The sequence below is a fragment of the Meriones unguiculatus genome, chromosome 10 (genome assembly GCF_030254825.1).
Source record: "Meriones unguiculatus strain TT.TT164.6M chromosome 10, Bangor_MerUng_6.1, whole genome shotgun sequence".
Taxonomy (NCBI): domain Eukaryota; kingdom Metazoa; phylum Chordata; class Mammalia; order Rodentia; family Muridae; genus Meriones; species Meriones unguiculatus.
The window spans coordinates 86,563,167-86,589,399 of record NC_083358.1 but is presented as its reverse complement, the minus strand read 5'-3'; the positions used below and the strand labels follow the sequence as shown (position 1 = coordinate 86,589,399).

The window sequence follows — 26,233 nt, the reverse complement described above, 5'->3', positions numbered from 1 at the left end:
CATTAATAGCATTATGGTTAGCTCTCTCCCATGGGGTGTGTCTCAGGTTTGGCCAGTCCTCAGTTGACCATTTCCTCAATCTCTTCTCAATCTTCTTTATCCCTGTACTTCTTGTAGGCAGGGGTAAATTTTGGGTTGAAGGTTTTGTGGTTGGGTTGGTATCCTCCTCCCTCCACTGAAAGTCCTGCCTAGCTAGGAGGAGGCCACTTCATTCTCCATGTCTCCTGCTGCAAGGATTGTCAGGTAGAGTCACCTCCATATCCTCCCAGAAGCCTGCCCTGTCATAGATCTCCAGCTTGTACCAGAGATGATCCTACCATCTGTTTTTCTTCTATCTCCCAGCCCTTTCAACTTACATTTCCACCCTTATTTCTCTCCTCCACACCATCTCCCACGCTATTTTCCCTCTGAGTGAGATTCAAGTATCCTCTTTGGGGCGCATCTTGTTACTTAGCATCTTTGAATCTGTGGATTGTAGTATGCTTATTTTGTACAATATGGCTAATATCCACTTATAAGTGAATCAATACCGTGTATGTCTTTTTAAAGCTGAGAACTTTGAGTTCCCAAATTCTCAAGGATTTATCTTATCTGAGGAAGTAGTCTCTCTACCCTCAGCAAATGTTCTCCCATTCCCAACCCCTGAAATACTGGTCTTATTGCCTTTGACTGAGAAATTTTATCCTTCATTTTCTGCTAAACCAGCAATGACTTCCTGTGATGGAATTGCCAGGCACAATAATATTCATGTCCCCAGGATCCACCAGTAGTTACCTCTAGACCTATAACCAGTCTTAAGTCTAAGCCAGCTCTTTAGGGGAAAAGAGATTGTCCAATATTATTTATAGTCAAACTTGTAAACAATCTCAAAGCTCCCCAAATAAGAAACTTATTATGTATTATATGAAGTATTATGAATGAAATATAAATATTCAAGATATATAGTGAAGAAGACTAATGACATAGAACACCGTGTATGATATAAAAAGTCTAGGTTGAGGAAATAACTCACTCAGTTATGTACTGAATGTAACCATGAGAATCTAAATCCATTCCCCAAAATCCATGTACATAAGACCGAGGGTAATGGCAAATACTTGTAATCCCAGTGTTTCAGAGGCTGAGAAAGGTGGATCCCAGAGTTCTCTGTATAGCCTGGCCTGGTCTAAATGGTGAGTTCCAGGCAAGTGAGAGATCCTGAAAACAAGATCTATGACACCCAAAAAATGACAGTGAAGTTTCAACTCTGGCCAGTACACAGGTACACATGAAACAACATACATATTCACACACACACACACACACACACACACACACACACACACAGACTCTATGAAGGTTATGTAGATAAAGTGATAAACATAAAAGTTTGAGGAATGTTTAACCTAACTCAAATGAAATAGATGAAAATATTTCTTTGCAATATTGCTTTTGTTTAGTTAGCTTGCTAAGCGCTTCCATTTTTCACTTAAGCCTAATTCTCATCCACAATCATTAGACAATACTTTTTGCAATTAAGTAATCACTTTATTTTAAGTAATTTCTGAAGAAAGATTTATGCAGAAGAGTTGTATAAATTATGATAAACAGGCTTGTGAGACAAATGATGTTACTTTAACCTGTAGCAAGATAAGGAAAATATTCACATAAAATTGATGATCCTAAACATTATCAGAAGCAGGACTGCCTATGTATCTTCCTGAGGGTAATTTGAAGAAAACAGTAAGCCAGGAGTATTTTTGTACAATGAGGGGGAATATAAGTAAGAATATTTGGCAAATCATTAACAGTTGTAAGTATATTAAGTTTATATGCCCTAGGAATAATTTCAAACACTTGCTCAGATTTCATCTAGATCTGCAATATCAATTATATATTTAATTATCATAGTTCATTCTTCAGGTCTCTGACTGCCACTCACTTCACATTGTAAGAATTCAGAGATGGGCAAATCACAGCTGACACCTTTAAATAATACACTCTTTTTCCACTCACATTAATGTAATACTTCACAACAGAGCAAGTGATCACTTTTTCTGTGTCCTCAGTTCTAATTATGGAGTGAAATATAATTAATGCATGCATTTGTGCTCATTTTTATGTCAAGTACAGCTCTAGCGTCTGATAGCTCAGGTTAAATTTACTGATGACTGTCTTTGGTTCCACATGTTTTCAAATGTCTCTAGCCCAATTCAGTGTCCCTTCCATCTCATATTTTAGCTCTTCAGTTGCCAATGCATCTACGGGCATTACCTATTGCCTGCAGTTTTACTTCCCATTCTGTTTGAGTTCATTATACCAGTATTATAAAGCAAAGAATGAATTCATTCTTTTTCTCTTTCCCTTCATCCTTTCTTTTCTCTTCCTTCCAGCTCCCCTTTCTTATATCTTTTACAAACATTCAGCAGCTAAGAATCCATGATCCCATGGCTTAATACCTTTCTTTCCTTCTCCTCAATTCACATCAGCCATGATCTGCTAACTCTCAACTTTATATTTCTTAAACTCCTCTCTTAAGACATGGATTCTTATAAACTCACCCAGAGATTCCTTTAGCTACCTAGTCCTGAAAAAACCTCACCTCATTATGTCTAAAGTCATTCAGCATTTCTCCTCCAAATCTGCCACTCTTGACTCCATCACTTGGCTGAGGAAATGTTCTCCCCCAGCAGTTAGGATCCCCAGAGTCGAAATTTGTTTACACCCTCCAGTTCCATTTAGCTATTTTTCATTATTGCATACTGCAAAACACAAATATATTCAAATTACTCTGTAGATATGAAAGAAGCAAGTTGTGTTTATCTTAAAAAGGCTACCAAGTAGCTTTGAATTCTTTGAATGCTTTTTTATATAGTGAGTCCTTTGCAATATACTATTTCCTCTTTAAGCTGTTCTTCCTACTTTCTCTGCATGTTGCAGAGACATACATGGGGGTTATGTTCCTAAAACATGGACCTGAGGATGTGACCTTCCACGTTTTCTCCAAATAATAAAGAGAAAACTGTTTTGGGGGGAATGACCACAGTTCTGATGGAACCAAATGGTAGTCTTTCCTCTTTCTTGATTCCTTCCTATGCACTAGACACTTCTCATTCCATATCTTCATCAACCATGCTTTATACAGTTTTCCATTTGTGTCTTTATTCTTATATTGCTCCACATGCCTTACTAAAGCTCCTGACATTTTGAGATCCCTGTAGTGTAAGTTTTAGTTTCTTTAAAAACTCAGTCATGTTATATAAATATGTTTTTGTTATAATGCCAAGTGTAGGATATGGAGATGCTTTTAGTTCATCCACAGTTGATAACCAGCTTGTGCAGAGGAACCTGGTCTATGCCAGCTGAGAATTGCATCATGGGTCAGAGTGCATGATCTTTGCCAGCTATAGAGAGTTTAATTCTGAGAACCCGAAGAGGGTATAAATACAGGAACCCAGAGAGAGAAGGGGTGAGGGCTATAAGGAGATGGATGGACAAAGAGAAGGCTTTGAGGACAGGGATAGTTAAAGAAGAAGGTTGCTGTTGCTGAACTGCTAGACAGCCTGACAACTAGCCAAAATGAAATAAAATAGAGTTAAAAACTAGCACCAACAGATCCTTCATCTATAATCACTTTCATTTTTATCTTTCCTAAATGCCTGGATCTCTCTCACATTCTCTCTCTCTGTCTCTGTCGGTCTGTATGTCTCTCTCTCTCACACACACAGTAGAAGTAAATAAAAACAATTATCTAACTGCTAAGGTAGGTTCCTCTCATTCTGTACATACTTCAAATACAGCAAATTGTTTTGGGTTGTTTTTCTATTTATTTCATATATCAAAGCACCAGTATTAAAAGATTGCATATTTAAGGCCAGATATATGGTGCATGCCCTTATTCTTACCACTTGGTAGACACAGGCAAGTAGACCTCTGTGAGTTTGAGGTCAGCCTGGTCAACTTTGTGAGTTCAGGACAGTCAAGACTGCATGGTGAACCTTTTCTTACCTTCACAGTAGTGACAAGTGCCTAATTAAGAACTTTAGTCCAGGTTCTTGATCACTCTCTGGCTTCCCACAATTCCTTTACTTATCACAGATGAATCAAAACATTACATAGTATGCAAACTCATTTGTTTTGCAGCAGCTGCATGAAAAGAGCCAAGACTCTTAGCAAACAGAAAAATATGAAGCAGCATGCTCTCAGTGTTGCAAGTCCTTAGTCTATATTAGTTAAGCACCTAATTAGCTCCTGCTATATCTAACTGTTAATTTGTAACCAAAAAACAGAGTTCACCACAATGCACTTTTTTAAGTAAAAAAAAAAAAAAGCAAAGTTTTAAACTATCTAAGATTAGCAATCTCTGAGTACTTTCCATTTGTTGAGTACCGCACAAGTAAATACCCGCCTGTTTTGGTGATAATATGATTCTGTATATCAAGCAGTGTGAAGATTTTTCCCCTATGCAAGCTTCATCAAGTGTCTTATCAACAATGCAGGCTTCAGGCACTTCCCTAAAGTTGAGTTGGGATAAATGAAAGATCCTTGTCGAATTGGTAATCACGCAGGTATTCAAAGTGAAGAGGTGATCGTATTTTCATTTAATTTCAGTGCCTCAAGATATTTTCCCTTATGGGCTATATTATCATCCTCTGTCTATGTATTCATCTTTTAAGAAATCATAGCTGCTCTTAATACATTTTAAATCAAGCTTCCCTGGATCTGCCTGATACATCCTTTCTTTCTGCAAAGGTCTTTTGAATTGCATGAGGGCTTGCTCATTTTAACATGCTCAAATGCTAAAGGACTTCCTGAGGAATAGAGACACATTGAAATCCCAAAGGCCATTTAGATATTATACCGATTCTAGTAAATTTTCACTGCCATAAGTGAAACTATATTTCAGTTCTGGGGGACTATTATTGTTTTAAGACAAAGTTGATGCCTTACTTTGATGCCTTCCAGGCCCATGGCTCTTTTCTAAGAAAAAGTGGTCAGAGACATATCTGGCTGCTACAAAAACATGTATCCTGATCAACATGGCCACTATTCATTGGACAAGATATTATATCCCAACCTAAACTCAGCCTAAACCAAAAAAAGTCAACAGCTTTTTATGGAACATAAAACAATAATTCATGGCTATGCATACTAAACAGTAGCTAAGTATCTATACCAATTCCTAATCACAAGGCCTGACTCTGGCTTCAAGATGTCTTACAGAAATGAAGACGACAGAAACCGTACAGGTTTAGAGAAACATACCAAGAATCTCTCTGCTGTATGCAGGCTGCTGTTCATCATTGGGTCACTGTAGATGCCTTTGTATATAGCACGCTGCATTCCACCATGGGAATGCTTATCACTTTTCTGAGGCAGAATAAATGCTTTTGGCTAAATATGCACTAGTGGAAGCTTAGATCGAGTACTTGCTTTTCAGTTGTGGGAGAGTAGAGAAGATGACTACTTAGTTGGACCTGGTGCTCTAGAATTGTAGTCCCTTCTTAGGAAGCAGATGCATGAGGATTTCAAGAGCAAGGTCAAGTAGGGTCACTTAGTGTGACCCTATTTCAAATGAAGAGCTTTAAAGAGATGGCTGGAAATATAGCCCAGTGGTAGAGCACTTCCTAGAGTGTAACATGCTCTAGATTTAATCTCCAACTCTTAAAAAAACACACCAAGACATGGTGTGTTAGTCATGGCTTATATAGATTTTCGTATGACATACAGTGGAAATCTCCACAAAATGAGACAGAAATGTGACTTTGGGTGGAACAAAACAGAAAAATATAAATGTTTGGCGACTATTCTGACCTGTTGATTTTGTTTACAAACACAATCCCAAGGGAAAAACACTTTCCAAAGGAAAAACAACTGGAACTCTTTTTTTTTTTTCAGGGTGTATAAGCAATTCTTTTTTTTAAATTTTATTAATTACACTTTATTCATTTTATATCCCCCCATAAGACCCTCCCTCTTCCCCTCCCGGTCCCACCCTCCTCCCCCCTTTCTGCATGCATGCCCATCCCCAAGTCCACTGACAGGGGAGGTCCTCCTCTCTTTCTTTCTGATCTTAGTTTATCAGTGCTCATCAGAAGTGGCTGCATTGTCAGGGTTCTAGGTTATCTCCATGAATAGTCCTTGGTTGGAGTATGAGTCTCTGGGAAGTTCCCTGTGTTCAAATTTTCTTGTTCTGTTGCTCTCCTTGTGGAGTTCCTGTCCTCTCCAGCTCTTACTATTTCCCACTTCTTACATAAAATTCCATTCACTCTGCCTGTCAGTTGGCCATCAGGCTCAGCATCTGCTTTCACAGTCTGCATGGCAGAGGCATTCAGAGGCCCTCTGTGGCAGGTTCTTAGGTTGTTTCCTGTTTTCTTCTTCTTCTGATGTCCATCCTCTTTGCCTTTCAGGATGGGGATTGAACATTTTAGTTAGGGTCCTCTCTTTTGCTTAGTATATTTAGATGTACAGATTTTAGTGGGTTTATTCTATGTTGTATGTTTATATGAGTGAGTATATACCGTGTGTGTCTTTTTGCTTCTGGGACAACTCACTCAGGATGATCCTTTCCAGGTCCCACCATTTACCTGCAAATTTCATGATTTCCTTATTTTTCATTGCTGAGTAATACTCCATTGTATAGATGTACCACAGTTTCTGCATCCATTCTTCAGTTGAGGGGCATCTGGGCTGTTTCCAGCTTCTGGCTATTACAAATAAAGCTGCTACAAACATGGTTGAGCAAATGTCCTTTTTGTGTACTTGAGCCAGCATCTTTAACAAATGGTGCTGGTCCAACTGGATGTCTACATGTAGAAAAATGAAAATAGATCCATACTTATCACCCTGCACAAAACTGAAGTCCAAGTGGATCAAAGACCTCAACATATAACCAGACACATTAAATCGGCTAGAAAAAAAAGTGGGGAATACCCTAGAACTCATTGGTACAGGAGAAAACTTCCTGAACAGAACACCAACAGCACAGGCTCTAAGAGCAACAATCAATAAATGGGACCTCATGAAACTGAAAAGCTTCTGTAAAGCAAAGGACACAGTCATCAAAACAAAGTGACTGCCTACAGATTGGGAAAGAATCATCACCAACGCTTTATCTGACAAAGGACTCATATCCAGTATATATAAAGAACTAAAGAAGCTGAAAAGCAGCAAACCAAGTAATCCACTTAAAAAATGGAGAACAGAGCTAAACAGAGAATTCTCTGTAGAGGAATATCGAATGGCAGAGAAACACTTAAAGAAATGCTCACCCTCATTAGCCATTAGGGAAATGCAAATCAAAACAACCCTGAGATTTCACCTTACACCCATGAGAATGGCCAAGATCAAAAACTCAAGTGACAACACATGCTGGAGAGGTTGTGGAGAAAGGCAACTGGAACTCTTGAACCAAGGAGACAACATATAAATGGGGAGCAACTGGGTAGATGTACAGAGGAAATCAGGACACTAAGAAAGGACAAACATGCTCAGTAGTATCATGATTTATGTTTTCATAGATTATTTTATGTGTGGGGTATGAGTGCATCTGTGTGTGTGTGTGTGTGTGTGTGTGTATGTATGTGTGTGGTGTATCCTCACATATTTTTGCATGTCCAAGCACAAAAGACAGAAAACATGGGATATTCTATTCTGCTCTATCTCACCACACCTTATTTCTTTGAAATGGGTCATTAAAACTAGAAATAGACTGTCAGCTAGCAAACTTCAGCTCTATATGCTTCTGTCCCTGTCTCCAGAAGCTCTAGGGTTATATGTGCTCACAGGTATACTTTATTTTTGTAGTCTTACACTGAAACAGAGGGTAGGCTTGCCTTAGTGACCTCTCATCTCTGACCATCCAGTACTGGTGTTACAGGTAGAAGTGATCACATGTGTTTTTTGTTGTTGTTGTTGTTGTTGTTTGTTTGTTTGTTTTTGTGTTGGTTCTGAGACTCATCCTCAGGTTCTGTCTCGTTCTCTCAGTGATCCTTCTCACTGAGCCGTTCCTCTAGCCCCAACACCATGGTTATCTATCCTTAAAGTAACAGACATCCATCTTTAAGGAAAATGAAACCAAACACAAGACTCCAGAGCTACCACGTGTCCTTTAAGATGGTAGACAAATCATGGCTTCTTTCTTGCTCAAAACCTTTCTGTTACTTTCATCTGTCTCTTTGTCTGTAATAAACTCAACATAGGCTGAGCTAGTCATGTTTTCTTTCCTTGACATCTGGAAGATTTTAAAAACAAAGAATACCTTTTATTACTCTCTCTCTCTCTCTCTCTCTCTCTCTCTCTCTCTCTCTTTCACACACACACACACACACACACACACACACACACACACACACAGTGATGGTTAGTTTGAGTTGTCAGCTTGCCAAAATCTATAATAACCTGAGAACAGAATCTCAGGGAGGGATTGTCTAGATCATATTTACCTGTGAGCTTAGCTATGATGTATTTTTCTTAACTGGGTTAGTTGAAGTGTGAAGACTCAGCCCACTGTGGCTAATACCATTCCCTAGGCAGAGGACCTTGAGCTGTGTAACATTAGAGAAAGCTAACAGACCACTAAGCATGCATTCACTTCTCTCTGCTCTTGATTGTGGATGTAACATAATCAGCTGGTTTAAATCACTGCCGCCTTCACTGCTCTGCTATGATGGAGTGCAACCCAAAATTGTAAGACAAAATAAACCCTTTCTCCTTTAAGTTTTTTTTTCTTTCTTTTTTGGTCAGGGACTAAGAGATGAGACTAAGACATGGACCTTAAGGCATGGACTCTTAAAGTCTGAAATTCAAGTGCACATAAATAAACCTATATAATCAGGATTTTTTGAGAAAAATCTAGTATCTACAAGCTTTACGCCAAGAGCTTATCAATGTCCCACTTACATGTTTGGAACCTTTCCTACACCATATTTCAACAAGAGCCTTCTTAACATGGTCACTTTACTTCTGGCATCTCATTTTTACTAAGAAAGAAAGACAGAAGAAAATAATTAATAAATAAATAAATAAATAAATAAATGAGTCCAAAGAGCTGGTAAAATAAACAAGCCAAAACAATCTAGATCTTTCTTCTCTGCTCTTTCTGCAACAGTGGGAAGGAATTCCTTGAGGAACTACATCAGCTTGACATGGATGAGTTCTCCTTAGCTGAAACCATCCATTGTCAAGGGATTGGAGTTTGCTCTGTTATGTTATTTCAAATCGCCTCAGCAGTAATTCCTTTTTTCTTGAATTTCATCAAGTTCTCAGGACAGAAGCATGACTCCCCTAGTCTGTCTTCATCTTAAATGCGTCTCTCAGCACAGTGGATGCTGCAGGGCACAGTCCACTGTGTCATACTAGTTTCCTCCTCGGGTTAGTTAATCATTCACACCAATATGGGATTATAAAAATACTGAGGTTTTATGCCTGTGGTTGTTTTCTAACTCCAGCCTAGGAAAACAGAAGCTGAGTGAATAGACCAACAGATGTGTAAAATATCAATTGTTATGCTGTTTATATTGGTGCTTTACATTAAGGAAGCAAATTTCAAGCTGCCTGAAGTCCACAAAGAATAAAAACTCCTTTTTTTAAATGCACGTAAATAATCACTTGCCTTTATCTGCAATGAATCCATACATGGTAGTGAAAGCAGCTGTCTGTATGTTATTACCCACTGACATCGTTTTAGTATGTTCTAAGCAGGGATTAGAATACTGGCTGGGGGTCCAGCTGAGCTCAGCTGGCCCACGATTTTCAACACCTACTGGTGCTGTCAGGAGACTGTGAGAATTACCTCTTTCTCCATGTATTGTTTTCTCTAGATTATGTGGGCCACCTGTTAATAAGTACACTATAGATAATAGTATGGTAGTCAACACTAGCAATTGAGTCCTCCAGGAATTGGTCCCAAGATGGAGTAAGGAGGCTAAAATTTGTTGCGAACTAGCCTTGGTAAAACACAGAGGAAAAGGGCAAAATTATTTGTGTGCCAGGTCTGTAGAAAGTCATCTGAGGTTACAGAATTGACAGAATCTTTTGCTTCCCCAGTACAGGGCAACTATCCAGCCAGTGTTACCCTATTAGAAGAGATGCATGTTGGAAAGAAAGGGTTTGTGGAAGGATTGTACTGCCATTGTTTGGGACCTCCCTTAGCATAACCTGACCTCCAATGGAAAAGCCAGGTAGAGGCGGAAGATGGGCCACAAGAGACCAACAGTTCACACATGCACGTAGCAGGATCTGTCTTTTCTTGGAGGAGGATGTGGTTGTAACTATGGCACCTGCAATGCATGGATTTTCTAAAGCATTTTTATGCTGCTGTTTGTAATTCTGTTTTGGTGCCAAGTGAGATGACTCCTAACTTAAAAAGACTGATCTTGTAATTGACAGCGCCCATCTAACTTCCAGAGTCTGATCCCAGCCTGTTTATTTGACTCACAGTGGGGTTGTTGCTGTAGAGTCAAGGCATTATACAATCAGATAGTAATAGCAATAGTAACAAGAAGGTCAGCCCCTCAAAGACTAGTGCATTGAACTGTGGGGCACGAATGTTCAGAGTCAGGTATTTTGAACAGGTACCTTCTCCAGCTTCATAACCATTAGCACAGTCATTTGGGAGTACAGAAGAAATGAGCTGGTGGAAAGGGAGTGTGAGGATCTGAAGGTCATGGCAGAGGATGAAAATAGCACAAAAAGAACCCCAGGCAACCAGGAGTTGGAGACAGAGACATAGTGCTTGCTGATCCTTTCCCATTGAGGAAAATTGCAAGCTTCTGAGACAGAGTGACAGAGGAAAGTGCCCAGACCAAGAATTCCAGAGTAGTGCTGCAGCAGGGACAAACAAGAATAAGTCATAGTCACAGGGACTGTATAAAAACAAAACAAAACCCAGAAACCTTCCTTCAGCTTGCACATCTATGAATAGGTTGTCTTCTGCAGCAGACCCTCGAGTACCACGGTCCAATGGTTGGGATGGGTAGGATCAAGGTTGAAGAGGCTGATGACTCAGCACCGTAAAGATTCAGCCAGAAGTGGCAGTTGGCAGCCCATCATATCAGGGAGGGTTTCTGGAAGTTTTAGGCCTTCACTGGGTGAACAGGTAGTTTTACTCTGTGTAGTTTTACTTGCTGGCAGGTAACCAAGGGCTTTCCACCAAACCCTCTGACTGTAGATCAAAAAAAATACTGACTATTTGTTTTTGTAGCTTGCTTTGGTTCCACGGAACATGAAAAGCCATATTTTGTTTGCGATGCGGAGTGTAATACTGGGGCCAACTAGGGAACCTTCATTTTTGTCACTGAACACTCCATTTAAGGAGGTTCCTCGTGTCTCAGGCTCTGTGGTTAGGGATTAGAAGAGGAGAAAGACACAACCTTATAAGGATGCTTAGCGTAGTAGAGAGAAATGGGTGATGAAAAAGTCAATTTTAACGGCGCTGACGATTGCAGTTAGGAGGCACCTGTGGATGCACCATAGAGACATTCATTTGTTAATTGATTCTGGCCTGAGGAGGATCAGATGGTTGGCCCCACAAAGCTTCCATGAAGGTGGTTAACCAGCACAAGAGAAGGACATTTTGGAGAGAGGAAAGGTTTGGGGAGAGGAGGAGGGGGAGGGGGAAAGGTATACAGTAAGTATATCATAAGTATATGGCTACTTTAGGGACAAATGGACAAATACTGGGAGCATTTTCCACGTGGAACAATGTTGAAAAAGTTGCTAGAATCATCTATATAAAATTCTTGGAATGAAATCACTGTGTCTGCGGAATATATAACTGTATGGTATTTCTGGATAGTCACTATGTATATGGCTCCTTTGATAAGAAACTATAAAGACATTCCACAAAGTAGTTGTACCACTATTATAATGCTTAAGTAAGAAAAAACATTTCAGGAAACAGACATGGTAAAACAAACGTTCATTCAAACCATCTCCATGCCAACACACAGCCTCTGCATTCACTAACACTCTTCCCCCAAACAGTGAACTCTGTCCTAGTTTATTGACGCAGAAAAATAAATTTGTCTCTTTTTCCTATTACCTTATACTTACATCTGGTCTCACAGGTATAAATGAAGCTGGATCCTTTTATAGTTCTAGTTTACAAGTGATCACTGAATTTCACTTTAGGGAGCAATTTCGCTAAAGGAGATGATAGTTTAGAACATGATAATGGGAAAGAAAATTAAGAAGATGAAATAAGCGCTCAGATTGATCTTACGGGCCCCAGTTCTCTCCATCAGAGAAGGAGACATAATAAAAATGCTATCCAGCTCTTGTCATGTCGTGTGAATTAAGACTTAGGAGTTTCTTAGTGGAAAACATTTTATAACTGGTAACATTTCTCAGTGAATTCATTGAAATGCCATCTTCTAAGAAATCCATTTTGAAAAGAATTGTAACAGACTGAAAATTACCGGGTAAATTGGAGAGAAATGTTTCTTCAAGTCAAAAACTTCACTTGTAGTTTAGCTTCTTGAGAAGTGCACCTGGCCTCACTCTGGAGTGCTTTTCTTTGAGTGGGGGTGCAGGAGGGGAGTCTCAACAGTACCTGTCAGAGAGCAGAGAGGCCATCCCAAGGGCCTGTGAGGCAGAATGCCTATGTCCAGGGAGCTGGAGAGGCAGCAGTTGCTGCAATTAGAATCTAATGGCTTGATTTAGAAACCAAACTTTACAGTCAACTGTTACACAGTGAGAACCACACAAGGTGCAAGGCAACACAAGATTTTCTAGTTTGGACTTGTTCTCTCTGTGCAATTCATAGGAAATTCTTAAGGAGAAGATTCACTGTGGGCAGATACTAGGCTCTTCTCCATGAACACTCCCCTCCCTCCTTCTCTAGCTGCCATCCTTCTATTTTATTGAGACAGAGTCTAGGTAGCCCTTGGTGGGCCTGATACATGCTAAATAGCCAAAGATGACCCAGAACTCACGGCAGTCCTCCTGACTCAAATCTCCCAAGTGCTGGAGTTTTATGCATACATTGCCACCGCTGGCTTTCATGAAAGTTGTCAAATGGGCCAAATTTGCCTCTAGGCTGCTCTTATCCTCTTCGTAGCACTTCATAAATATGCCGTGGTTCCTTTGGTTCATGTGCTACTCTTAAAAGCATCATTTGCTCCCCAGGCCTTCCACTCATCCTTTAAGGACATCGGTGCCTTTCTGCTGATGATGCCACTTTACATGCCTGCCGCAAGGAAATGTGATGTTGCTTAGAGCATTTTCAGATGATTATATGACTAACAAAAGAGTTAACAAGCATCAAAATACATAACATATACACCCACATGCACACAGAAATACTGGCTACTCCTGAAACTGAGCTTGAAAGTTCAGGTTAGGGATTGGCAATTGTTACTACCTGTAGGAAAAACAAACAAATAAACAGAAAAAAAAACCAAAACATTAAAAACTTCCTAATCCCACTAGATTTATGTTTATTAGATTTGTTGAAGGAAGTATTAAGCTATTGTTTTCTAAATAACTGTCCGTTTTCTTCGGAATCATTTCTGACTTACAAAACATTCTTTGAGACTCCATGCTTCTAGAATACTGTCATAAAATATACCCAGCTGTCCTTAAATAAAGAAATCGCCTAGTTTTTTCAATAGTTTTATTTATTTGTGGGGGTGTGGGGGTGTGGGGGTGGGGGTGTGGGGGTGTGGGGGTGTGGGGGTGTGGGGGTGTTGTTATGTGCATGCACCTAGAGGCCCACAGAGGCCTGAATGGGTTATTGGATGCCCTGTAGCTAGAGTTAGAGGCAGCCATGAGCTACCCAATGTTGTCACTGGGAATTGTACTGGAGAACCCTGAAAATGTACCAAATGCTTTTAACTGCTGAACCATCTCCTCAGACCCAAGCCTGGATTTTAATGCATATAAAAAGAGGCAAGTTAAAAATACACCAGGTTCCTGTTTTTTTAGGAAATAAGGCCGAGTTTATCCGAAGGCAAATAGATGTTACTAAAGCCAAGAAACATAGACTTATGTTAAAAGAGAGAACATGACCTTTTATAGCCAAAGGACAAAGTCACAAATCCATACTTTCAACAAATCCATGGAAGTGGTCCTTAGGTGAGCTGTAGCAAAGGAGAGATTCTGTGAGTTTCAGATGTTATCTTACAGCGTTCTTAGCCTTGGGTTTGGTTAAGGCTAGAGGTCAGCTCAGCTTACTGAGACGTTTAGCTCACAGTAGAATGCTAGGTCGAACACAATAGTTAAGGTAAATGAGTAGCAAAGGGTATAAGACAGCCTAAAACAATTTTGGTTAATAGGCATTATATCAAGGTTTTAGTTAATTCTTCTTTCATTGTATGTATTTTAGGTTCCTAGAAACTGAAGGTCTTTTTTGTTGGTGGTGATGGTGGTTTTGACATTATTATCTATTCAATTCTTTCTCACAGAAAATATTTCCTGTTTCTGTTTTGGAGATCTGGGAGGAGAAATTATTAGAAGATATGTAAATAAGACTTAAAATCCTGGTTTGTTAAGAAAGGCAAAGTTATCAAAAAGCTATTAGAAGAATGAGAAGGTCAAGGTATAGAAAAATACATAGTATTTAGAGCCAATTTGATATCAAATGTGGGAAGAACTGAGCAAAGCATGAACATTTACAGTTTGCCTTTAATTCCACAAAATAGATAAAATTATTACTTGATCGTGTTATTAACCTTGGGATTGTTATTGTTGTAGAATACTTCACAATAATGTTGGCCAGAAATTGTTTTAAAACTTCTCAAACATTCAATTTTTATTTTGGCCAGCTATCATGATTACACCTAGCTGGTGTGGGTTAGACTGAAGATTAAAAGAAAAATGTATGCGAATTCATCAACCTCACAGAACCATAGGAAGGTCAAATTATGATATCTCAAAACAGAAGAAGATTCAGTGCAATCACACTTATAAGACCACTGTATGCTTTTAAAAAACTAAAAGAGTTTGAACAAATTTCAAATTCCTAAGCGATAGGTACCAGGCACTTGCTTAAAGTAGTCAGCTAGTAGAAATGAAAATCAAAAAAGTCTCTGACAAATATTCAAAGTAAATTATAAATACATGATGGTCAATAGTATTGAAATCCACTTAGAAGCTCTACCAGGTTATTAGTGTTTACTCTATTGGAACCAAATAAGATTTAAAATATGTTTTTGTCATTCATAACAGGCTACCTTCTGTATATTAGGCTCTTCAAGTGATCTTTAAATTATTGTCCAATTCTACCTTAAAGAGTGCTCTCACAGAGGACATGCAATTCATATCATCTGGAGTTACTGTCATTTCTAGGCTAAGTCCCATGGAAATTCATAACTTAGAAATGAAAGTCGCAGGGATGCAACTGCCGTCACAATGCCGATGCAGTGGCCATAAATATTTCATGAACATTGCATGGGCCGGGGCAGATCTCCATTTTCATGAGTTAGAATTTGTACAGCTAAGTCTCCTGATTTTACTATTCATAATGCACAGTGTGCCCCACGGAGCCTTCCATATAGTGCTTTTTAATATTTATGTTTAATGAAGAAATTATTGTTCTGAAAAGTGAACAAACCAAGCCAAAAATTTTTGTTGAAAGTCTTGAGCTTGGCTCAACTGAAATAACAATCAACAGAAATGACCTCATTGCAGTCTCTCAGCATATAAACACATAACTTTTAGAGCAGTACAGGGTGACAAATCAAAACAGGCTAAAACCAAGCAAAAAGGTTCCTTCAAAGGTTATAACATTAGAAATTTTATCTTAGACAAACTCAAAAGGTTAAAATACCAAAAGCAACTTTTTTAAAACACATAAAAGAACATTAATACTTGCTGACTACTTCATAATTTTAATATGTGTCTGTATTTCCTGGTTTTTCTTTTAACAACAACAAAAACATTTTAACTTGCTAAGATAATATTGGCCAGTTTGATAATGAATTGTTATTGCATATTTTAAACTAATTTACCTAAGCACATTATCAAAACCTGCCAGAATAAAGTTTGCATTCGACATTAAAAGAAAAGCTATTGTGTGTGTTGAAATCAAAGAATTTACTACAGAAAAGTGAATTCAATGGGGAGGATGGTTGAGTTCCTTTACCTAATGCTTGTCCCTGGAGGAAAGAAAAACTTGCAAACTTGAAGAAAGCAGGCTCTTTTTTTTTAAGCATCTTGATATTTTATTTCTTTTTTTTTGTCATTTTGATCAATTCTTTCAAAGAGAGGAGTGTTGAGAAACCTCCTCTTATCTTGATAATACTTAAAAAGTAAGCGAATGTCATTGAGAAGCTCATTTGCCAACCAAAGCTGTTAATCTGTTTTAGCATAAGTATCAATTGCCTTCAGCTGTTTGATTAAGTCACAGATAGTTTCTTTTGAATACACTTCAACCAGAGTCAGTCATCTCTAGTGAAAACAACAGCCTTTACATTTGGATACCATTCACCAGTTCAAACTTTTGTGTGTGTGTGTTCCCACTGAGAAAGAAACTAGAAATTCCATAATGTTTCCAGAACTTAAAACGACACATTTATTATGTTCCTGTTTAACTGAAAATGAGAAACTTTTTTTTTCTTATTTGCTTTTTTATAATTTTATTATCCAAATACTTCCTTGAGCAATTTAAACTCTCCAGGAATGGATTTGCAGTATGCCTGACGTGTGCCAGCCTTTGCTTCCTAAAGAGTTTAGAAATCACACTGCGGAGGAACCTGAGAGGTGTATCATGCCATCTCTGGTCAGCTCTGCTTGCCTTGCACATGCCCCGCTTCGACATTGTTTCGGGACACGTTTTGATCACAATTCTTTAATTAGGTTCTATATTTAACTGACCTATTTGAACAGGATCCAGAGCTGGTGAGAAACATCTGTCGCTGGGTTAGGCAAGCTGTTCGGGTTCCATTTTTTGCCAAGTTGACCCCAAATGTCACGGATATTGTAAGCATCGCAAGAGCAGCGAAGGAAGGTAAGAGCTGAAACTGCATCACTTTCCAGTTAATGCTCCTCCAAGGGTTCAGCCATGCTGAAGTAGAACCTTTCTACACACACACACACACACACACACACACACACACACACACACACACACCTGCATTTATCTTTTAAGAAACATATCAAGTATACAAGTGGGTGCCCTAGTAAGGAGAACAGGGACTATTTTTGACATGAACTCAATGGTGGGCTCTTTGACCTCCCCCCACCCCCAAGGGAAGAGCAGCCCTGCTAGGCCACAGATACCTTTGCAGCCAGGCCTGAAGATACCTGATAAGCTAGGGTCAGATGAAAGGGGAGGAGGTCCTCCCCTATCAGTGGACTTGGAAAGGGGCAGGGAGGAGATGAGGGAGGGAAGGGTGGTATTGGGAGGGAATGAGGGAGCAGGATACAGCTGGGACACAAAGTTAATAAACTGTAAAATAAATTTAAAAATAAATTTTAAAAATATAGTGTAAAAAAAGAAACATATCAAATGGATCAGTTGGTTTCACAAATTCATAAGGTATTAACCTAGTTTTGAAATACAGAATCATATTTTACACATCTTAACACACATGAAATATGAAACAAATCTATAGTTCTAGCAGAGAACCCCATGGTTAAGGACTTCAGCATGTACCACCTAAGTAACAGCTTTTGAATCTATCATAAGTTTGAAAAAAATATTGCCATATCTACACTGAAATTATTTATGTGTCCCTTGCCCTTGTTAAAATGATGCCTAATGTCTTACACACTTTCTCAATACAAATCTTTTCAATGTCAAGATCATGTAGTCAATAGAAAACTTTACAAACTTTACAAAAACTACAAATTTCATTTCATGGTAATGGCTCCCTGACTTTGAACAACATTGTAAATGACCCAGAAATTCATGCTGGTTGGAAAACCTTTATGTCAATCTGATGATTAACAGATTGAAGCCATGCTAATCAAAACTTTAAAAATTATCTAACATTTAAGCATAACTGGAATAATCAAATAAATGCAGACATTTGGGGGTGGGAAGTTCTGGGTTGCATGGGCCTGAATGGATTTCAGTCATCTTTTCTTCAAGACCTAAAGATAAATACATGCTTTTTACAGGTGGTGCAGATGGCGTTACGGCCACCAACACTGTCTCAGGCCTCATGGGACTGAAGGCTGACGGAACACCCTGGCCTGCCGTGGGCGTTGGAAAGAGGACCACGTATGGAGGGGTATCAGGTAGGTTTTGCTTATCCTTATGTTCTACTTCCTTGGACACTACTGGAAGTGAAGAGGTTAGGGACAAGCAAGAGTATCACGTGTCTTCTGACGTTAGACTCTGACATAACTCATTACTTGTCACTACGACTAACCGATATGGTAGGATATATTAAATATAAGGCTCTAGTCACCACTGGATGAGATGAGAGATTAGCAGAAAAGAGACAAACTGACTCCTTCTCTGACATCTGATTTTCTGAGAGTTTCTCAATAGAATGACTGTATTGTCTCTTAGTAAAAGTGAACACCATGGCCCTTTAAGAAAAAGAAAGTATCACAATTATAACACAGTTTTGATCATCTTAAATCAGTCTCCATCCTTCCTAGACTTCTAATATTATCCATTGTTTCTAAAACACCACGATTTCACAACTCAGAACAAACCACTAAAGTGCAGTATTTAGCTGCAGCTGATGAGACAGTGGGCTGACCTCACACTTTTGCCTATTTCTTCTCATCCTCTTCCACTTGAATTTGAAAGAGGGAGGAAGTTTACTTCCAAGGTCCCTTCTGCTTTTGTTGCCCTCCACACTCTGTTGCTGTGACAACATGAACTTGGCCTTGCGGAGATAATGCTGTGATGTTCTTGACCGTTCTGAAATGAGGATTAGTTTCCTTGGTGATAGAGAAATTGGTAAATATACATAAAGTAATGGTGCCCCAGTGTTCCAGAAAGGCATTGCTGAATCAGACCGAAATGGCAAAAAAAAAAAAAAAAAAAAAAAAAAAGCCTTGCCTATGTGGGAAAAAGTCTGATGTGAGGTTGAAGCACATCCCTGGACCAAGGTAAAACTACAAGGACATGAGGCCACACGATGCTCTTCCCTGCATGCTCGGGTCACCACGTGTGAAGGAAGAAGACTGAGAAGCAGCCCAGACATGGCCCCCGAGGTATCAGACAAGCCCTAACTATTGCTGTAGTGTGGAGCAGCACAGGCTGTGTGAGCACGGGGAGTCAAGAGACTCCAGAGTTGGGCCTTTAACGCGAGCGACATGTTCCGTCAGCTCATTTCATTTTTTTTCCCCAGCCTGTCATGTTGACAGCAAGAGAATAAAGGAGGTCACAGAGGGTTCTGAGCATTAAAAATTAATAAAAGAACTATTGAGGTAGTATTTTATATAAGTAACACCATTCACGTTTTCTCATTTAAGCCGCAATTTCTGAATACTTTCCCCTGCTATAACTCAGTCTAATAAAACTATGAAATTACAGCATTAGAAAGAGTCTTTCATGTTTCAGTCTTTAAGCATACATACACTGAGCACAGGCTGTACCTCAGGGCCTGTTACCATTTCCAGGAAACTCCATTTCTGAGATTTATAAATACCTATATAAATACTCGCTTGGGCTATAAGCATCAGCAAAGCTGGGGTTGGAACGCTCATTTTAAAAAACAAAATGTCCCTCGCATTTTTAAGGTGCTGTCCCTCATTTCTAATAGTTTCTATATTAAATTCACCTACACTATGGAATCTATTTTGAAAATAGCCTTTCTCCATATGGATAAAACCACCACAGTCTTTCTCTTTTAAAGGGTTGCTTACTGTAGTTTAAGAGTAGTAGGACCAGAAAATCAGCGTAAACTGACAATGATAAGATGTGCTATGGCAGAAGCCAGTGTTATAACAACTCTAAGAATGCATCATCAAACAAGACCTAGTCTTGTAAGATGGCTAAATAATACTGTTTTCATAGCATAGCTAAAACCTTTCGCTGCTCAGTTAGATGTGCTTTTCAGAAATTCAAAGTCTGATCCCACTTAGAAAGGCACACAAAATATGATGGATTTTTTTTTTACAAGATTAAAAGCAATGGTGACCACACATGGCTAATATCACCCCAAGGGTTTTCTCAGAGCAATTTTTAGAACTATTTGACTTGAAGTTTACACTAAGCAAAGTTGAATAATAGTTTGGAGTGGCCACCTAACAGTGTATACCTGTGTTCCAGCTAAGGATCCTTTCTCCAGGTTATTATTTAAGCTCTATATTATGTTCATATTATTACTTCTGGCATTGAAATACCAAGTCATGTGTTTCAATAAAGAGCAAATATCATTATTAAGAGAAAGTTTATGTATTTGGTATACTTCCACATTTCCCTTTTAACATTTTTAATGTTTACTTTATTTATTATGTGTATTTGTATCTTCATGTGGATTTATTCAAATGAGTGCATGTGCCTGAAGAGGTTAAAAAAGGTCACCTGAGTCTCTGGAACTGGAGTTGCTGTGGCTGGGAGCCTCCACCTGTAGGTGCTGGGAACCATTTAGGTCCAAAACAAGAGCAGTCTACGTGTGCTGAGCCACCTTTCCAGGCCATATTTCAGCATTTTTTAATTTTTTATTACTTCTTTGAGAATTTTATACTATGTGTTTTGATCAGATTCATATCCTTAATTCTTCCCATATCTACCCTATGCCCTAATCTACTCAACTGTGTTTCTTTCTTTTTTTCTTTTTTCTTTGTTGATCTATCTAGATCAATTTGTGTTGACCAAAAATTCTTGAAAGTATAGTCTTCCACTGGATCATGGTCCATTTACCAGGGTCTACACTCTCCGAGAAAATCGACTCTCTCCCAGCAGCTTGCCTTTGCCAAGGGCTCTTTGGCTAAGGGCAGGATTTCTCACCCATCTAGCCTCTTCATGCTGGAATTTAGTCTGGCTCAGGTTTGCATAGGTTTTGTGCATGTTTTTGTAACCATTGTAAATTCATATATGCAGCTGTCTTGCTATATAAGACACTATTTCCTTGTAGTTGTTAACTACTGCCTCTGGCTCTTTAAACCCTTTCTGCAATGATCCCGGAGCCTTGGGACTAGGGCCTGGGGTATAGATGTTCCCTTTAGATAACAGGGCTGTTGCCCATTGAGAAGATAGGCTCAGCAAAAGAATGTCAATCAAATGGAATTGTTTCTCATGACTGTTCTGGACTCTAGAGCACTGTTTTTTTTGTTTTGCTTTTTTGGTTTTTTTTTTTTTTTGTGAGTTTTTTTTCCAAATACTGTCTTTCAATCATGAATGTGCTCTAAAATTAAGTTTAATGAATTGTAATCAACATCGTTTAACATTTTCACATGTGTGCATGTGCTTGCGTATGAGGTTGTGCACCTGAGTGAAGTGACCCCTGAGCTGTAGAAGGAGTAGGATCGAGTGAAGCTGGAGTCACGGGCATTTGTGGGCCTCCTGATAGGAGCAATGGGAACTGAACTAGGGTCTTCTGGGAGAGCAATATGTTCTCTTGATGACTGAGCCATCTCTCTGGCCCATGCAATCAATATTTAAATAAAAATAAAAAGAATGGGGGAAATTCTGTAATGTCTTGAGCAGAGTGTTGTTTGGTGAAATTTCTTTCTCAGCTGTACATGTGCAATGAGCATGTGTGCACCACGGTAGGAGATGTGTGTCACTGTGACACATGCCAAAATCCTTTGAAGTGATAACGTTCTGACAAAGGTACACTTCTTAAATAAAAGAAGCCAGTGGGCCTGTAAGTAGCTAATGCCCACTTGTTGCGATTTAAAGGGATTTAGTACACCATTCTGAGGACCTGTCCTCTGCCTGTTATTTTAGAACCTGCATGTTTTCTAAACCTACCTGCAGGTCTATGGGATCAGAATGGGAATGGGGCTCAAGCACACGATCTAAACTCATAAAGAAATTACTTGATAAACAGGAAGCCAATCATGAAAGAAGCAGCTGACAAGATTTATGCTTGTAGGAGGAGTAAATCAAAGGAGGAGTTGTAGATCAGGTGTGCAAACGGTGAGACGAGAAGGAGAAATTGCGACCAGTACGCATGAAATGTATTGTCCTGAAACTGATTAAGTCCTCAGTCTTCCAAGTATTTCTGTGGGAGAAACAGCTCACAGAGTAAAGGCGCTTTCCCAGAACCTACACAGCGGAAGGAGACAGAGAGCTCTGGCAGAAGTTGACAGTCACATGTGTGTGGTGGTGCTCAAGCCCTGCATCCACACGCACCATAAATAAATAAGTGTAAAAAGATGAATTGTAAAGACTAATCATTCTCTACTCTTCTATGGACAGTATAGAAAATAGTCTTAAGTTGTTACTAATGTTTTTTTTTTTTTTTCTTCTAGACTGTAGGGAGAAAACTTGTTATATCCAATAGTGTGTGTGTGCGTGTACAACTCATTGATTTTTATTTATCTGATTGAGAGAAGCTTCAACTTCATCAGGAATATGAACTCTGAACCTCAGTGGAGATTTTTTTTTCCTACTTTAGATTTTTTTGGTTGTGGTTGTTTTACTTTAAAATTTTCACCATATTTCAACCATACTCTGAAATATTAAAAGCATCTAATGCAGCCACAACTAAGTGATTGCTACCATTCATCTGTATAAATGGTGTCACCCAGCTGTGGTGTGACATTGTCACACAAAGTCCTCCCAGTGGGTAAGCTTCAGTTAAAGATCGTTAAGAATGAGTTTTCCGTGGCTTCAGATAAAGGCCTGTCGTTCTTACAGCTGACATTGGGGGACAGCCTTTGTTCATTTACAGCTCCATCAGGACAAAGAGATGTTGTGTTTCCTTCAATGGGTCAACATACTTGAAGACATTTTCTTTTGCTGTTCCTCTGTTTTTAGTTTTTCTAATTCTTGGAGAAGGACATTTTTCTTAGACTTGTTTTGTTCCATTCTATTCCTTGCATGTATGTTGTCTGTCACATATGTAAATATACACTTAGGGAAAAGTTATTAAATTTCCCTACAGACAACATTTTAAATAATATTTCAGGGTTAGAGAAATTTACTTCAAACATATTAAGAAACAGACTCATTGTTTTGAAGTATTTTGTTTGCCAGTTTGTTATAATTTCCCACAGAATGGGAACTCCTTATTTTAAAATTTCGGATGCTTGCTTGAAATTTAATTATGTACATACTTAATAGAGTATGAATAGAGCCCACTGTCTATGGGACTGGGAGGAGACTACAATCAGGATACAAAGTGAATAAATTATAAAAAATAAATTTAAATTAAAAAGAGAGAAGATCCCAGTCTTTGGTATTAAACCTGATAAGCTGGTATTATTGATTTCTGAATAATTCATCAAAGGTGGACTTCAAGTCTGACTCTTCAGTTGGAATGCGCTAATCCCAAATAGAATGTTACAGAAGATGTGAGAAATGGTTTGTGCTTTTCTCAGGAAAATGATAATGGTAGACCAATACATTCTCTTACTGTCTTCAAGTAAATAATGCTTCATTTGAAGCCTCACTCTGTGGACCCCAACTTACAGCTGTATGACTCATAAATTATTTTCATAATTAAAAACTATCAACCAAAGAAAATATAATTCGAAAGTGATAATGCTAATTTGAAGCCCTTTGATGGTGTAGGACTAAGCATGCACAGTGTTTCATTGAGAAAAACTTGCACAGTATATCCTTCAAAAACTCACAAAAAATAGTAACTTTAAAAGATTTCACATTCAAATTTTATTACATTGATACTGTGTATGTGCCCTCCAGGTCTTTCATCTCCCCCTTCTTTCATAAGATTCCCTGCACGCAGTCCAAAGTTTGGCTATGAGTAAGAGGAAGAGGGCTGCCTCTGACATGAACTCAGTGGCTGGCTCTTTGATCACCTCCCCCTGAGTGGGAAGCAGCCTTGCCAAGCCATAGAGGAAGGCAAAGCAGACAGAACTGATGAGACCTGATAGTTCAGGGTCAGATGGAAGGGGAGGAGGACCTACCCTATCAGTGGACTATGGGAGGGGCACAGGGAGAGAAGGGGGGTGGGATTGGAAGGGGATGAGGGAGCGGGCTAAAGCTCAGATACAATGTGAATAAATTGTAAAAATAGTATGTATGTGGTGTGTGTATGTGTGTATGTGGTATGTGTGTTGCATGCATGCACAATCATGCATATATGAAGGTCAGAGAACAACTTGAAATAGTCAATCCTCTCTCACCCTATAGGTCCCAGGGATTGTACCCAAGCCCCCAAGCTCTGCAGCCTGTGCTTTACCCTGAGTCATCCCACCAGTCCAAGTCTTTGAATATCAATTTCACTTTGCATAATTTACAGTAGTTTTAAGGACAGTTGCTGAGGCTGAACTGCTGGATTGACGTGACTTAGCAGAGCCCACTCCGTCACTGGATTCTTCATGAATACAAATCCGTTGTAATCCAATTTCATCACCAATTTAAGCTTATATTGATGGCATACAAGTGACTGTTTATGTAAAGTGACTATTTATGTAAAACATGCAATAGATTAGAAACTCGAAAGTCTTAGTTAGACTTTTCTTTAAATAACTATTTTCAAACATGCAAGCTACCGCTGCTTTTGGCAGATCGCTTTAAGTCCTTACATTATACATCACAATTATAGCACAAAATGGTGTTGGTATTTTTATTAGGAAGTAGTCATTAGGGGTTGTATTTTTTAATGTGTCAATCACATGATTGCTGATGCATGAGAACCTTTTAGAAAAACACACCTACTATCTGTTATGAAATTTAAGCTATCTATTGTAACCATCTTTATCAATAAAACTGGAAGCTTTAACACTGGAATGTTTAACATAATTTAATAGGTAAAGATAAAATATAGGAAACAATGTGCTGATAGACCATGCTATAAAAAAAATCATTTTAAACACTCCATTGTATTCTCACCTTTATCCGCCATTTGGTGAATATACTAAAATAAATTTTTAAAAAATGTTCTGTTATTTCCTTGTATAAAACATTGGTAGATTATCCAATGTTTAACATATCAAATTACAAAGAGCTTGTTATGTAAATGTATATGAGGTGTATTTGCAGAACAGTTCGAAGTAGACGAATCAAATAAAGATGTTGAGTCTCAGTTTTCATTATAAATGACCGCTTTGGTTCAGAGCAACTCACCATTAGAAACGTGCTCATTTAAATAATGCGCACTTGAAAATACTCATGCACTGATTGACAAGGAATCCCCTTTCCATGGTGCTCCCTTTGCTGGAGCTCACATGCCTCGCTGTTTAACCACTACTGGTCTGAGCAAGAGATCGGAGCCCTAATAATAGATTTTTTTTTTGACAGTGAGAGTGCCGGCTGCCTGTCCTACACAAATCCTCACTGTTCATGTTTGCATCATGGCAACAAAGCAGACAGAGGGAAAATGCCAAGTACTGAATTTGAGGCACAGCCTTGCCTTGCCTTAACATTCCAGCCATGTAGCAGTTATGAGATGCATATTTTTTTTATTTTTTATTATTATTATTTTTTTTTGGTACTCAGCTGCCATATCCATAGATGCTTACACCTCATAGAGAGACCAGGACAAGGGTTAAAGCTTACAGCACAGATCAAGATCTATAACCTCTCCTTGGGTATTTTAAACTATCCAATGTCCTGCAGATAAATGATTAAGCACTATGTAAGAGCCAACAAAACCACAGATCCTCTGATAATTTGTGTATGTGTGGGGAAAATTAGGAAAATACATTAACATCTGCCCCAACTCCTACAATAGTTGAATGACTTTGTAAACTAAAAGACCCTGACAAGCATATTATGAAAACTTAACTTTGCAGTGATGGTGATGAATTATTAAATTTCATTCCTTGTGTGTGTATGTTTTTATCATAAAGAATGATGTCAAGCTTGAAATTAATCAAAAAAGGTTCTATTATGAAAGTGAAACTAGAGAGTATTGTGTCAATGTCAGAGCTTGAATTTAAATATTCAGCGATTCATACATATCTACTGCACTAAAATATCAGTGTAGATTCACGTCAGCGGCTGTTTAATTTAGGACTACACATCTCTGTAAGCCTCCAAAATGGTTCACCGTGTCACAGTCTCATACAGAACACTGGTACAGTACGTCGGATTAATTAATGAATCCTTGCAGAGAACTGAGTTCTCAGTATGTCAAGATTTCAGTTTTATGTTAAATATTTTCTAAAGGCCAGACCCTGAAATCTCAGGGGCAGACCCAAGCAGTGAGCTGTGAATTTAACCATAGGCTAACTGCTAATGATAAGGAAAAGACTCCTAGCTGAGGCAGCT

At 38.7% G+C, this 26,233-nt stretch overlaps 1 protein-coding gene across 4 annotated transcripts in view; it reads left to right on the top strand.

The window, feature by feature from the left end:
• The window catches only part of Dpyd (dihydropyrimidine dehydrogenase), a 925,939-nt gene that overhangs the window by 669,183 nt on the left and 230,523 nt on the right, over nt 1-26,233 (top strand). For 3 of the 4 annotated variants that reach the window (XM_060392818.1, XM_060392817.1, XM_060392820.1), the window contains 2 exons: nt 16,807-16,927; nt 18,043-18,162. The exons of the other annotated variant lie outside the window; for it this stretch is intronic. In XM_060392818.1, coding sequence (XP_060248801.1) covers nt 16,807-16,927; nt 18,043-18,162 — 241 coding nt within the window. The remainder of the gene's footprint in view (nt 1-16,806; nt 16,928-18,042; nt 18,163-26,233) is intronic. 4 annotated transcript variants of the gene reach the window in all.